This window comes from Trichoplusia ni, chromosome 6, assembly GCF_003590095.1.
Source record: "Trichoplusia ni isolate ovarian cell line Hi5 chromosome 6, tn1, whole genome shotgun sequence".
Classification (NCBI taxonomy): Eukaryota; Metazoa; Arthropoda; class Insecta; order Lepidoptera; family Noctuidae; genus Trichoplusia; species Trichoplusia ni.
This window is the reverse complement of record NC_039483.1, coordinates 3,849,710-3,865,355: the sequence shown is the minus strand read 5'-3', so window position 1 is coordinate 3,865,355 and position 15,646 is coordinate 3,849,710. Positions and strand designations below refer to the sequence as shown.

The 15,646-nt window shown below is 36.4% G+C and overlaps 1 protein-coding gene across 1 annotated transcript in view; it reads left to right on the top strand.

Annotated features, from left to right (window-relative positions):
- Nucleotides 1–15,646, top strand: part of LOC113494728 (disintegrin and metalloproteinase domain-containing protein 12) — a 63,711-nt gene that overhangs the window by 42,844 nt on the left and 5,221 nt on the right. Inside the window, 15 exon segments of the mRNA XM_026873165.1 lie at nucleotides 3,342–3,436; nucleotides 4,688–4,843; nucleotides 5,015–5,147; nucleotides 6,151–6,314; nucleotides 7,334–7,504; nucleotides 7,917–8,086; nucleotides 8,415–8,717; nucleotides 9,159–9,345; nucleotides 9,796–9,939; nucleotides 10,354–10,475; nucleotides 10,940–11,100; nucleotides 11,520–11,617; nucleotides 11,907–12,021; nucleotides 12,410–12,505; nucleotides 12,841–12,970. Of these exon segments, the coding sequence (XP_026728966.1) occupies nucleotides 3,342–3,436; nucleotides 4,688–4,843; nucleotides 5,015–5,147; nucleotides 6,151–6,314; nucleotides 7,334–7,504; nucleotides 7,917–8,086; nucleotides 8,415–8,717; nucleotides 9,159–9,345; nucleotides 9,796–9,939; nucleotides 10,354–10,475; nucleotides 10,940–11,100; nucleotides 11,520–11,617; nucleotides 11,907–12,021; nucleotides 12,410–12,505; nucleotides 12,841–12,970 (2,245 nt within the window).

The following is a 15,646-nucleotide window of genomic DNA, read 5'->3' as shown; positions in this document are numbered from 1 at the left end:
GTATCTTTATAATATTGTTGGTGTGGAAGAGAAAAGCCGCTCTACGCCGTGTATAGCGCTACCACCTTTCTGTAGCTATAATAACATTGCTTTTAGTTTCGCTGGACCACTTAATGTGAAGTAAGTTATGAACTTGATAACCACAAAGCTTTTTTTTAAATCCATTGTTTTTTGGGATATACTAGGAACAGAATATCTGATAAAATCGTGGTTCGTGGGGCTTTCGTCCTTTGCTTAGGCTGGTTTCAATGACTTATTTTTTTAAGACGCCGCGATGTTATTTACCAAATTCGAATAAAATCATTTGTCAATAAAATGTCTTAGTAATGATATTCTTTACATACATTGAACAACGCCATCTGGATAAACATATGTCTGTTTTTGTCTGAACATAACTACGTATGAATAAGATAATATAAACCTAGACGCTAGTTAAACCATATCTGACACAATAACGAACATAGGTCGTTGATCTAACCTAGCTACACTTTTGACCGTCACATGATTGGTCAACGAGATCTGCGCGTGCGCACATCATACACTTGACGAGGAAACCTGTCGCCGTCTTTTATTGGAACGAACGTTGCAATTTAAATGGACAATGACGAGTGTTTATTGACGGGAATTTTTTCTTAATTTTCCTGTTTGTTGTTATTCGTAATTTATTCGTAAAAGGTTAAGAATTTATATTAATTAATTAGTTACAAAAACAATCAATAATAAAACTTTTTTTTGTTATTGCGTCATTTTACCTCTAAAGGGTTTACCGTCTATTGTTATATTTGTACGGATATCATATTTCCATACGCGCAAATTTGTTTTTGTATTCGAAACTAAATTTTACGTAATCATTTTCCAACAAAACTGATGTTTAGTTATACTTCAATGTGGCTGGAACTACGCACGCAATTCATGAATTAGTAATTGGAGCGATGTACAGGACAAAACCGAACTGAGCATTCTAGGCCGGCAACAAGTGTAGGACGACAAATGGCTGAATGGTCGTTTGAAATATACATAGGTACACAAAGGAAGCAGACAGCGATAACTGAATGGATCTAGTCCTAGTCAGTAATAGAGCTGTGAGGGCAATGACAGTTGTCATAGGTCATAGTGTGTCGTAGGTACGTAAAGATGCAAAAGTTGATACAGTAGATACAGTTGATACTGCTTTGACAGTCGTTATGGCTAGTCTTACTAAGGGATGACGTGTTATCCAGGCTACTGGGTTGATTAGTTGGTGCATCCGATAAGACTGGAAGCCGATCCGAACATAAGACGATTATGATTAGGTAAATATGTTAAATTTTTTTAGACTTTTGCTCACGAGTGTTTTTCGGGATAGTTTCCCGTATCCCGTCTAGTTGAACCTTCGGACATGGAAAGCATTATAACTGTTTGTGACGCTATCGGTTTAAAACCTTTCATCTCATAAAGACTACTAGATATTGTAAGGATAAACTTTGTAACTCTACATACTACAATGTTTTGAATTCTGAACACCTGGTTGGATACCTAATCTTTTTCCAGCCTAGGTCTGTGATGTTTAGGCCCATCCAAAATTCTTCCAACTACATCTATTGTGATCTATTTAGTGCCATCCTGTCACCAACACGACCCATTCATCAAGCTATGTTAAAAACATCATACCACTGATGTTACTTTGAGTAATAGTTGAGGATATTGAATAAAAAAACTGACCAAGTGCGACTCGGAGTTGCGAAAAAAAGCATCATTAACTATAAGAAGCAGAAAGGGAACATATTTTTTCCCATGTATTAAAAATCATTTTTTTAATTTGTTGTTATTGCGGCAACAGAAAAACATGTTAATGAAACTTACTATGACGGACAGCGTTATCTTAGCAATAGGGTCTCGTATCACCAAGAGATCACCAAGCTCTGTGGAGCCTATTAGAGCCGATGCCTTCCGGGGAGGCGAATTGTCTGAAGGGTTACCGTTGCCCCGATACACGAAGGGCAAAGGAAGGAACATGAGTGGGATTTCTTCAGTAGAAGTCAGACACTTCTTTTCGCTCATCCAAGAGTGGAAAGAGGTATTTGATGGTTTCCTTTCCGAAAATAGGGCCTTCGGCTGCGGAACCCTAAACACACAAGTTCGGATCATGTGCTTCGCACTGTCGTTCCACAACTGAAAACAAAGGAGCTATAACGGCAGTGTATGCAAATTGAAATTCTTCTAATGATTCATTTTATTGGCGATGTGAATGTATTTCCTGTCTCACCATGTTTATGTTATCTGCCATCTCACCTTCCTGCGTTCCCATATGTATAGGACGCCTAACAGGCTAGGTTGGATTTAAAACGGTGCCAAGGTACAAAAAGCAATTAATAAAAGGCTGGAAGCCAAGATTTGTTCAGCTGTTCATAGTTTCAGGATTACAAGGGACTAGTAGGGACTTAGATTAAATACTGTAAAGATGCGAAAAGTTACTTAAGGATCTGTTCGATTTAGTTTTTTTTTATAAGAAAAGCTAGGTCAAAATCAAATGTTAGTTAATCTTATACTGTTGAAAGTATGACTACTGAAAGTTTTAACTTTGCTGTAACAATTTTTAGGAGGTGACTGTTTATAATTTATCTGAAAATAATAGTTTTGCATTTTGATACTAGCAGCTTCTACCAATTCTAAAGCGGAAACTGCCTTCTTTTAAACAGTAACAAAAATTTAAATAACTGTTAATTTAGAAGTAAATCATTCTAAGTAGGTTTAAAACCTTAACCCATCAGAAATTGATTTCGTCACGTCCTCTGTTTTAAAGGTTAATGGATCTTAGCATGAATTGAGTAACGGTGAACGTTTCATGGTTGACTTTACTGGAATAATGGGGTTGTATAGCTGCTAACTGTGAATATCGAACTTTGACCTGATGCGACAATTATTTCCTCTTTTATAACAACGAACTGGCGAACTAGGCGTACTAAATTGTAATAGGTATTTAGAATTGCTCCAGTTTGCACGCGACTAGTAATATCCTTTTTTTTATTTTATCCTTTGAAACTTGTAATGCTATTTAGCTTCCTCGATCTGTGTGTAGTATTCTCAAAGCCTGCCTTATAGTTGTCCTATCATTCGTCTTCACTTTATTCTAGAATATTATTCTATACAGTGCAGGGAAATATTGAGAGAACCTGGAATCTGGCTAATACGCAGTCAGCAAGCTTCTATCCTTCTTCATAAAATAAAAGACTTTTGCCCTATACTGCTACATATTTTCTAGGCTGGGATTATCATCAATATCTTTCTCCTAAAGATTCTATAATACCTAAGCATCTACCTCCATTGGATTCTTTATTAACAGAATATTCTTTTTGTTTCAGAACCACCTGCCACAGACTTCAACAAGCACAGTATAGTCACACCAATCGTGCATCATGGCAGAACGAAAAGAGAAATACATACGACGAGAGACGAGGTCAGTCCTACCACTGATGATAATCTAGTAGATCAAAGTAACGACGAAGAAAAATTACAGTCTTCCCGATGCTGAACCAGATTCTGATAGCATTCAGTTTATATTTATATTCCTATGAATTTCGATCATCAAAGTGCATGGGACATTCATAGGAAAGATGATTGTAATATTCCTTCATTTTAGTTCGACACAATATTACAATTAAATCAACATAAGTCATGAAATCTTAACTTTCATTTTTTTTCTAAAGGCGATTCTATGTTCACATATGTCCTCTATTAAATCTTAATTCGTAATCAATCTTATTCAATGGTTTTGTAGTATTTCAAGTTTTATAATTAATTCTATTCTTAATTAATTGATCTTAATTGTTTATATTTTCTTTATATGTCGACTCATAAGTAATTCCCACGTGTCATTGATATTTAACGCTGTAAAAGTAACTCCACTATTGATCTAGAACGCGGATGGAAACATGTCCTAATACAGCTCAACATATAGATTTTTTCTATTTACGTAATTCTGCACAACCATACAAGTTGAAAATTCAATGTCAAATGCATTACCGTAACTAACCAGCTTTGTACTACCTCTTCTACTTTATGAATAAAAAATAATTTTCTAGAATTTTAGAACGGAAGTCTCAGCCAGTGACCTCAAGTGGTGAAACAGAAATAACTTATTTCTAACGGTCACTTTGCAATTACTTGCTCATAATGATATGGCATTATTATGGTGACTTATATTTTCCTAGTGGTTGGGCTGTGGTTGAAACATTTTGAACAGTTAGACTCAATTACTGTATCTGGCACGGACGCCTTTCGCATTAATCTCGTGGTTGTCAAGATGCGTGTGGTCTGTGATTTGACCTCACGTCTGCTAGTTCTATTTGTTCTTTTTTTTGCTAAATTTATCAGGCACAGCTCAGGCAAGTTTGGGTTGAAAATGAAGACTTTATCGTGGCAAAAACGTTGCCGTATTTGAGAAACCTGTGGTTATTCTTGGGGTTCTAATTGCCATCGATATTTAATTGTCTCACAAGGCTCAAACACGCCTCAAAAGATTGTACAATAGTGCTGTTTTTCGAAAACGATAATTTCGCGTAAACCCTTAAAAGACACGTCGAAACCGAGTCGGACAAAGACAGAAACACAGGACAAAACACAGACAAAGCCTATACATTCTTTCTGTTCCCAAAAAACATATTTTAATCCTTCCCTCTAGCCTTAATCAAAAATATTTTTCTTACAGAGCGGTGCACATCATCAAGAGGTCACAGTAAGAGTCCCTATTGACGGTCAGGAGTACGTCCTGGACCTCCGACTGAACCACGACCTTATCACAGATAACCATGTACTTAGGTATCAGAAGAACGGAAAAACTGTCTTACATAAACCTAAGAAAGAGGTAAATATTATCAAAGAGTGTTAAACGTACGATGTACCACAAGATGTGAACAGATTCTGCTCATATTTAAAATACCAGTTATATTGTGAAACGTATGCAGCAGTCGAATTTCCAACCTTCTACTGCCCATTTTACCTACTAGTCTCTGACACCTAGTTTTGTTACTTCCAGGACATAGACTTATGCCAGTACTCGGGCTCAGTGCGAGACAGACCTGGGTCCTGGGTGGCTGTCTCCACGTGTCACGGCGTACGGGGAATCGTCTTCGATGGACAAAAGATGAGATACATCGAACCAGCTGAAGGTAAAGGAATTTGGATCTTATTATCAAGTCGAGTAAGGGTTTTATTAAAATAAGTGGTCAATAGGGTTGTGGTATGCATGTCTCAGTAAAAAAAACTTTTCTTTTCGTTTTTAGCCAGGTTTTAGAATTCTTCTAGAGACTTATTTGATGACTTTGGAATTTTTGAACTGAACTGCTGAATCCGCCTCATGAAAGTTATTGCAATAGTACTGAGCTATTATGGGGGATATAAAAAAAATAACGTGGGAACATGCTTAAAGTTACCTCAACCTCGTAACTATTGAACGGCAATCCGAAAAGTCTAGATCGGCTTAATATTGTGTATAAGTATTGTTTTTTTTCTGTGAAGATGAGTTATGATGAGTTCAACTTGGTTTCCAGGTAGTAAAATTGTTGCTTTTATGGTTTTCTAAAGGATTCTTAGGAATAAATGCTTAAATATAAACTAGACAGCCTCTTAAAAATCAATCTTCATCATATTGTATCCCAAAAACGAATAACCGGACTTTTTATTTAGTTTTTTTTTTACAAAAACTGAATCAATGGTCAGTTTCTTTAAAATGCCACGGGTTTTTTTTTGGGTTTATGGAAATCATTATTTAAAGTGGTACCTGCTGATGACTCATTTTATGTTCAAAATTAATTTGAAAAAAGCCTCCAGATAACTTGGATTTCAAATATTGATATCCTTATATCTCAATCCTTTTCTATTTGGAAAGAAGCCTTTCCCAGTAGTGGGACATTAACAGGCGAGTATTTTTATCCCACGTTTTTATTCACTCTTGTTTGTATGTTTATCGTTCCGGTTGGATTTTTGAGGCGCTTCCCGTTAAGCTAGCAGATTGAAATTTTCAAGGTAGCTTCAAAAACAATAACAATGCAATTGACAACTATAAAAACAGCTGCTCCGATTTCGATAAAATTTGAATGGAGTGAGATTTAAAAACGTGGGTACATATTATTTAGATTTCTTGAATCTATTAATTTTTATTTGGTTCCTCAGGTCCTGGAATCCAGTCACAGCACTACGTCTACGACCACTCTGATCTGAACACGGTGGGCCACTGCGGGTACAATGGTGGTGTTACAAACAACTCGAATTACGACCCACAGCTCTTCCAGAAGTACCACGCCGAAAAGGACTTGCACAAAAGTCGAATTAGCCGGGTATGTTTACAAAAATATGTTTGTTTAGTGATTAACTCGGATATTTAAAAATATCCAAATGCCTAAATAGAACCTCCTGCGACACAAGAATTAAATACATTAGAGCGGGATTGGTAGTTTAAAAAAAATACATAAATTTAAGTCCAAATTGCACATACTTGCCCTGTTTTTGTTAGAAGTAAAAAATATAAAATAAAGGCATACGTAGGTCAGTTTTAATTGAAACTAAATCATCGTCCGTAACAAGTGTTATTAACAGGAAGGAAAAGTTAGCTAACAAATTATAATTTATATGTATAAATACTTAATTACCTACATCTATCTTTCCAATATTATAATTAATTTTAATTAGATTTAATATTTAATTATAAGAGCTGGAAAACATACTGCCAATTAAATATTTTAAAATATAATTTACCATTGATTAGGTTATATTATTATGATTTTTCGCAAGCATTTAGTCTCCCTTAAACCTTCAACGATCTTGATCTAAACGTTGCCACGTGCGCTTGTTCATGTGGGCCACAGTGAGCTAGATAGTAAAAAAACTTTTCAGAAGTTTCTAGCGATACACACAACATAATAAACGACATAAGTTTTGAGATAAACTTAACTTTGAGATAAGCTGCAACTGCATAAGTGAGTCGATCACGGGTTAAGCTACGCATGATGCGATTGATCCAAAGATGGGTGACTATCTTTGTTATAACGAGTTCCTCTGTGTTTCGGCAGGCACGTTAAATTGTGGGTCCCGGCTGTTATTCATACATTTTTGACAGTCGTTACAGGTAGTCTGAAGCTCGAAATTCTGACAACCAGTCTAACCAAGGGGTACCGTGTTGCTCAGGTAACTGGGTTGAGGAAGTCAGATAGGCAGTCGCTCCTTGTAAAACACTGGTACTTAGCTAAATCCGGTTGGACTGAAAGCCGACCCCAACATAGTTGAGAAAAGGCTAGGCCGATGAATAATTCTTAATTCCTTTTACATTAAATTAACCCAAACTTATTCCCACATTTAGTACAAGAGGTCAACAGAAGACACTCAAGTCCGAGGTCCATACAACGCGAACAAACTGTCGAGATATGTGGAACTGGTGCTGGTTGCCGACAACCGAGAGTACAAGGCCAATGGCGAGAACATCGAGACCGTGTACCGCCAGATGAAGGACGTCGCTAATATTATTAATTCGGTGAGGAACAATTAAAATTTAAATAGAATAGATTACGTTTAGAAATGTCATACTATTGTGTGAAAAGTGTAAAATGTAGTACGATCTATTTTTTTTTTAATAAATAGAGATTATTATTGTTATTATATTAAATAGACAGGCCCGAACAAAACTAGCGAGTATATTTTTTTTTGTAAATTCAATTTAAAAACAGTTAGTAATGGCACTGAAAAATGGACTTTATTATAATGTTCGTAAAGTGCATTGCTGTTGGCCAACGAGTTGTCATCGTGAGCGAGGAATCGTTTTAGTTTTAATGATACCCAATGAGGAAAAGCATACAAAAATCTGACATAAAACAATATACATACTTTACAACACCTACTTACACCAATGTCATAAAAAAAAAACATTTAATTTAATCCATTTCCAGGTATACTCCCCTTTAAACATCTTCATAGCATTAGTGGGCGTGGTCGTATGGACAGAGCGAGATGAGATATCATTAGAGGAGAACGGTGATAGGACCCTCAACAACTTCCTAGGGTACCGGAAGGTCGAGCTCGTGCGAGACATGCCCAATGATAATGCTCAGCTGCTTACGTGAGTAATGTATTAGTTTTATGACTTTTGTATGTGTTAACGATGTTTACTTGTTAATTGGATAAAGTACTTAGAGATAAAGTGGAAGGTACCCAAATAAATTATTTGACACTACCTGCTAAGAATGAAATCTTGTAGTTTCATGAAAACAACGTATTTCTTTTCGAATCTTATCAACATGCTAATGAAACGAAACAGAAATTATCTAATTCAGTATGTATATTGCGAAGGATTTAAACCATACCAACAAGTTTTAGGTTTTCTTGTAATATATTCTTTTTTCTTTCTGTCTACTATTTCTGTAGTAAACAAAAACATTAATTTCCAGCCGCCAAAAATTCAACGACGGTGTCGTGGGCAAAGCTTTAAAGGGTCCGATTTGTACTTACGAGTTTTCCGGCGGAGTGTCAACGAATCACTCCGAGGTCATTGGTTTAGTGGCCACGACTATAGCTCACGAGATGGGACACAACTTTGGAATGGAGCACGATACGGACGAACTGTGCGAGTGTCCCGATCAGAAGTGCATCATGAGTCCGTCAAGCACATCCGTCACGCCGACGCACTGGTCCTCATGCAGTTTGAATTCCTTGGCGTTGGCGTTTGAAAGGGGAATGGATTATTGTTTGAGGTGAGTTGTTGTACTTTGCATTTCAGAAGTAGCCTTGTGGTATGAAGGTTGGGCTGCAAGACAGTAAGTTTTCGAATAAATGAATTATAAAGTTATTATCACTTACTATGAAACGGTAGGTAAAGGAAAAATCGTAAAACGGGCAGAGCTTTAAAAATTACAAATTAATGTTTAAAAATTACGGTTACGGCAGGTACCAACGGGGTTAAAAAATATTTGACTCCAGTTACATTTTGTACACTGCCTATTTGGTTGCATACCATAAAAATGATTTAAATAGCAATAGACAGGACAGAGTAGATGGATCTAAAGAAGCCTTTGCCCTGCAGTGGAAAAAGCTAAGTAAAAAAGAAATATATATCCAGTGCAATGCCTTTACCTAAAGTTCTTAATTGGCTTTCCACATCTAAATCGCTAAATATTTTGATACTTTCTCATCAGAAACAAACCGAAGCGCCTATTCGAGTCGCCAACCTGCGGCAACGGCTTCGTGGAGCCGGGCGAGCAGTGCGACTGCGGCAGCAGCGCGGTGGGGTCGGGGGCCAGCTGCCGCGCCTGCTGCGACCCCGCCACCTGCATGCTGCGGAGCAACGCCACCTGCGGGGCCGGCATGTGCTGCGACCTGCAGGTAACACCGGCTCCTCGCAACGTCTGCCAACTATGTTGGGGTCGGCTTCCAACCGGATGCAGCTATAAGCTATGAATACCAGTGTTTCACAAGACGCGATTGTCCATTTAGTAGTGGCAGACACATCCTGAATAAACCTGAACCGCCGCACAACGTCTCCGCATGGGCAACACAGTATCCCGTACTCAGACTGGTTGTCAGATCACAAATCATCATCACAGTCATCATCATCATCATCATCATCCTTTGTCCTCCCATTGCTGTGCTGTGCTTACCTTCCCTTTCTTGCAGTTTTTACGGTCCTATGCCAGCCCCATCCAGACTCGACCCGAGTCCTTAAGTATAACCATAACCACACAACCCATCTTGCTCCCAGACAACCACCTCTTATTTTGCCTTATACTTACTTAAACATCATACACACATCTAAACTGAAACATTATTCCACAGACGTGTCGCCCTAAATCAGCGGGCACCGTATGCAGATCAGCTGACAAGGAGTGCGACCTGCCCGAGTACTGCACGGGCCACTCCGAGTTCTGTCCCGACGACGTGTTCAAGATGGACACCACGCCCTGCGGGAGAGGCGCCGAGGTAACCATAGGGAAATATTTCGTTGTAGCATTATGTTGGAACTTTTTTATGTCAGTAGAGTTAGTTTGTTAATATACGCCCGGACATACTAGAGTATAATGTCTTTTTTATTTATACCCTACATTATAGAGCGTCGCCAATCTAAGTGTAATTTATTCGCTGTGGCCCAAATCGCTTTATGCCATCATGATTCTCACGACAATATATATCGTGTTGCGGGTTCGATCCCCGCGTACGATAAGTATTTATGTGAAGCATAAAATCGGGGTAGAAACTATCTGTGTACCAAGTTTCGTTTAAATTCGTCTAGTGGTTTTTACGCGTAAGAGAAACAAACATCCATATATACATACAATAGTTTATAATTTTAGTAGGATTTTTCTCTATTCATCTTCGAAATATTGTGTCGTATAGAAGGCGTACTGCGTGCGTGGGTCGTGCCGCTCGCACTCGGACCAGTGTCGCCTGCTGTGGGGCACGACGGGCGAGAGCTCGCACACCAAGTGCTACACCAGCACCAACGTCAAGGGGAACAAGTCAGTCAATACACAATAACACTTATTTATTTACAGATCATACTAAATACCTCTATCGAAGTTATATAAAATATGTGCGTGGATTTTATCAACGTTCTTCAACAAAATCCAACACCATTTTATTTTGTCATCCATTTTTCTTCTCTCTTTAATGTAGAGTTGTAACTCCTCTGCCGAAAAACAGGTTTTAAAATGTGACTGCGGATAAACGATAAAACGAATAATCGCAAACACTATACATATATCTTTGGACAGACTTTATAATCGCGTTTGCATACTTGAAAATGAAAGATTCAGATCCCATTTTAGTATCCAGATATGTTTTACGAAATTTCAAGTAAATTTGTGTGTAAAAAATCGCAATGTTAAAAAGTGATATTACTTTGATATTAGTTTAGACTACAGATGAATCTATAATCTTGTGCATATAAATACCTTCACTTATCCACTTTTTTCCCCCCTAGGAGTGGCAACTGCGGCTACGACCGCCTCAACCAGCGTTACATTCCGTGTTCGTCACGTGACGCTATGTGCGGCATGCTGCAGTGTCGCCATCTCAACGAGAGGCTCGAGTTCGGCATGGAGTCCGTAGCGCTGCTGTCCGCTGTCTTCATCAATAATAATGGTAATTGTACCTTGTTCTATCTACACAAAGTCTATATTTCAAAAAACGAGGAGACGTAAAAAATTCTAGATGAATTGTGCAAATTTATACCTTAAATCCTTCTGCTAAAGGTCCATTTTCGACAATCGATAAGTAATAGAAGAACTACCTCAACTCTTCAGCCTAATTTCATGACGGCATTATAAGTAAATATACCTTAAGTCGTGTACGTAATGCTCATAGTCCATCATGCGAGATGATACGCTAAGTTCTTGATGAAAAGAAATTAAATTAAATACATAAAATTATAACTAACAATCTTGTTAAACAATGGAGTTTGTGGTAAATAATGATAAATATATCTTATGCCATAAGCTTAAGATCGGTAATTAAATGAATTTGTTTACACTAAGTTTAATTTATGTTTTATGTTGTTTCAGGTACGATAATACCTTGCCGAACAGCTATTATAGACTTGGGTCTCGGCGACGTGGACCCGGGTTTGGTGCCCGACGGTGCGCAATGCGGGGAAGGGATGGTAAGTTGATGAAAGTCATAGTCAAATTACTTTTGCGGTTTATTAAGATAATGTGGCCACTCACCAGTACAGACATTATACATGGCTTTTATTTATTATATCTGTTATTTTAATGTTATGTTAACTTAACTTCATGTGTCACGTAATTAAACTCGTTAAGCTCACATTGACTTTTAAATAATGACATATATTTAAGTGTCTATTAGGATTTTATCATATATTTTCTAAAAAATATTAAAATACTTTGAGTCATCATCGCTATAAAATAAACTTCGTATGTTGTCTCTAGATGTGTCTAAACCAACGCTGTGAATCAGTGGCCGCCGTCAGAGACAGAATATCGACTCTGGACTCGTCCGTCTGTCCGTCCAACTGCTCCGGCCACGGCGTCTGTAACTCATTGGGTATGTATTATATTATACACGGCCTTGTTACACTCAATAGGTAGCTTAAAACGTGATATGTAAAAGTGATAGCCGAGTGGTCACTTCGCAAAACCCACTGAGCATGATGTGGCGCAGGTTCGATCCCCGCGTAGAACATTTTTAACTTTTTTAAACAACGCTTAGTTTCTAAGCGGTTTTTTTTATCTGGTGTTAATTCTTGTCAAATAATACAAATATGTAGTCCCATTTCAACATTTTTATATTTATTCTGATTTTTATCTTATTGAGAGCAGTGGTTGTCTTGCTCTACTCAACATATTCAATATACTCTACCCAAAAACAAATGTTGATCCTTCTCTTCTTTCATTTTAGCCATCTATATAAAACTGATTTAAATTGTTAACAGGTCAATGTCACTGCGACGCTGGTTTCGCTCCGCCGTTGTGTTCTCTGCCTGGCACGGGAGGATCTTACGCTTCTGGTCCCGCTACAGACCCCACCAGTAAGTTAAAAGTCTCGATAAATTATATTTATAACATATATATTTATTATGTGGGTGACACCTACGCCTTCACAGTGTTGGCATACTTTCGGTATTGGCTATTCAGGCTGGCTTTTGGTCTTGTGGTTAGTGGCTCTGACTGCTATACTGGTGGTCTCGATTGCCACCCAGAACAAATATTTGTGTGATGAGTACGATCATTTTTTCTGTTTGGGTGTTATTTATTCATATTATGTATATGTTTAGTAATATATATTCATAAGCTGTGTACTAAATGGCATACCTTAGTAGGTGTAAAAATATTTCAGGTTTTAATCAAACTAATTTTGTTACAGTCCAAAGAAACTTCATGGTGGCGATGTACGTGATATTCCTGGGCATCATCCCGGGGATCCTGCTGGTGTTGTTCCTCATCTACTACTCCCGCCACAACGTCCTCCTCTGGTGGAAGAAGCCGCGCAAATCGTACGTAAACCCATTCAACTTCAACAACAAACACTTGACGGACAAATTCTCACAATTCAAAAAAAGCACGTCGTCACTAAGGTACCTTTTGTCATTCAAAAAACCCGAAATCTCAGATTTAAATGACGATTCAGACGCTAACATATACGAAAATATCGATGAAGTCAAAGCCAGTTTCGTAGAAAAAAATCCCGTCAAAAAGGCTTTAAAGAAACCGATGGGAAAAATTAGCAAAGACGACATTCATATAGCGAATAACGCCGATATTAAAGACAAAAGGCCTCCGGTTCTACCCAAACCAAACGTGTCAAAGGATAATAAACCTAGTGTAGTTATAATAAAGAAGGGTTTGGAATCGACCACTAATGAGATGGTTGCTAATAATCAGCATCGTATGTATACGGTTGGGAATGGTGGAGCGAGTAACAGTGTGGGGAAAGTTAAAGTGCATGGTTTTAAGAAGTAAAAAGGAAATATTTTAATTTTGAATCCGTGATAAGGCAAAGTCACTCATAAGAATGTTTTAAACGACATTATGGGCTATTTTAATTCAATTTTCTTTAGAATAGAATTGCAGTTGTAAAAGAGATGACGGTTTACACTATGCAATGCTTTGTCCCGCTTTCACAAATTCAATAATATTACTTAAAAAGTAGCAGTAAGCCATTACGTAGATTCTTATAGTAGATTTTGCTTGCAAGGTTCGTATTAAAGGTAATTTGGCTTTGTTCAGTTACGTTAATCCATTCATGGATTCATAAATTAAAATATTTAATAGATTTACCTTAACCCGAATTTTATCACAATGTGTTCTATTGTCATAAGCATAATTAATATTTAATGGGATCATTTTTGATGGCATCAAGTTTATTATTAACCTCTGACGAGACTTTGGAATTAGACTTAATTTTTAGTTTTAACGTAATTTTAAAGTATCTGTGATACATTTTATATTTATTTATTAAGTTTTGGTTTAATAAGAGACCTCTATTCGGCGTTTTCTTTTGGATGATGAAGCACCGGATTAAGATCCCAGATTAGAGCCAACGATCATTTCTCAGAGCGCAGTGACTTCTATTAAGTCGAAAACAAACTTTAATATTAATACTCTTGATATAAATAAACTAATTGTTAAAAAAACTACAACTGCTATAAATTCTTGTTCAACAATCGTTGAAAGTTATCAATTGCTTAATTTGCACCAGTCCTAATGGTTACTCATAGAGTACATAATTATGCTATAACTTCAATCTATTAAAATAAAACCGTTTAAAAAAATACAGAAAATATTGCCTAATACATATTTGGTAAATGGTCATTGGTCAATGCAGTTTCATAAATATAGTAATTACTCATGATATAATAATAGTGATACCATAATAGGACCTTTATGCAAGAGTTAATTGTAAGAAATTACTTGATAGGTTAAATCAAGCTACGCTAGTATTTTTTTTTTGTGTTTGTGCATGTCATTTTCAATTAAATTTTAATTATTTTCATACATCTGCTTTTCTTAAACTTAAGCATTTTTGTAAATATTGATAATAAGTTAACTCTCACACAAAATTGGTCTCAAAGAATAATATTAAATACTTAGTTTAGTAATTAAGCAATTATAATTAATTATTTTGAAGATGAGTTAACTTGTTTACCAATTAATTAGTTAGTACTTCTATTTTTCATTTGTAGTTAGTTTTATGCATTAAAAAATCTTTCTGTATTTCTTCATTTTCTTCTTTACCTAACTTTCTTAATTTAAGAGTTGCCAGTTTATTTGTTAACTTAATTTTCAAACTATCTAACTCAATCTTTTTTGTGATTTTGAATAAACATAATTAACTTTAATATTAACATCTTTAAACAATTAATTTATTAAACATACCTTTTTACTTCAAATCAATTAAAATATCTCATTTAATTAATTTATTAATAAGACTGGCAACACTGAAATCCCTTTCATGACAAGGTGTTTTCTGCATTGTGTTGGTGAGTGATTTGCCCTGGTTTTGCTTAGAATTAACAATGCATGGCAATTAGTTAAGGTTTGCATGTCTATTTTTTAAGCTTTTAGCAATAATTGCATGGTTCTGCTTGCAGTTTTAATAATAAATGTAAACTCGTATACTTGCAAATACAAATAATAATATGAGTTTTATTTCTTTTAAATATATTATTTTATTTCTATTTAACTAAGACTAAAATCAATGCAAAGCAGTTGATCCGAAAAAAGAACTATTTATGTATTAAGTTTCTGTGATATAAATATTTTTAGGCTAGTCTATAGGATTTTATAAAAGACTGTTTAGTTAAAACGTTGTTTGAAAATAAATTTGTATCAAGTTTATGTATGACCTCCGTGGTCGAGTGGCGTACACACCGGTTTCAAGGTGTCGCTAGCTCTGAGGTCCCGGGTTCGATCCCCGGTCGGGTCAATGTAAAAATTCACATTTCTACATTGTCTCGGGTCTGGGTGTTTGTGGTACCTTCGTTGTATCTGAATTCCATAACACAAGTGCTTTCGCAACTTACTTTGGGTTCAGAACAATGTATGTGATGTTGTCCGCATTTATTTATTTATTATGTATTCGTAGTTTGATATTATAATCTTTATAATTGATAAGTGCTGAACATGTAATATAAATATATGAAAGGAACGCATGTCACTGTTTCAATCTT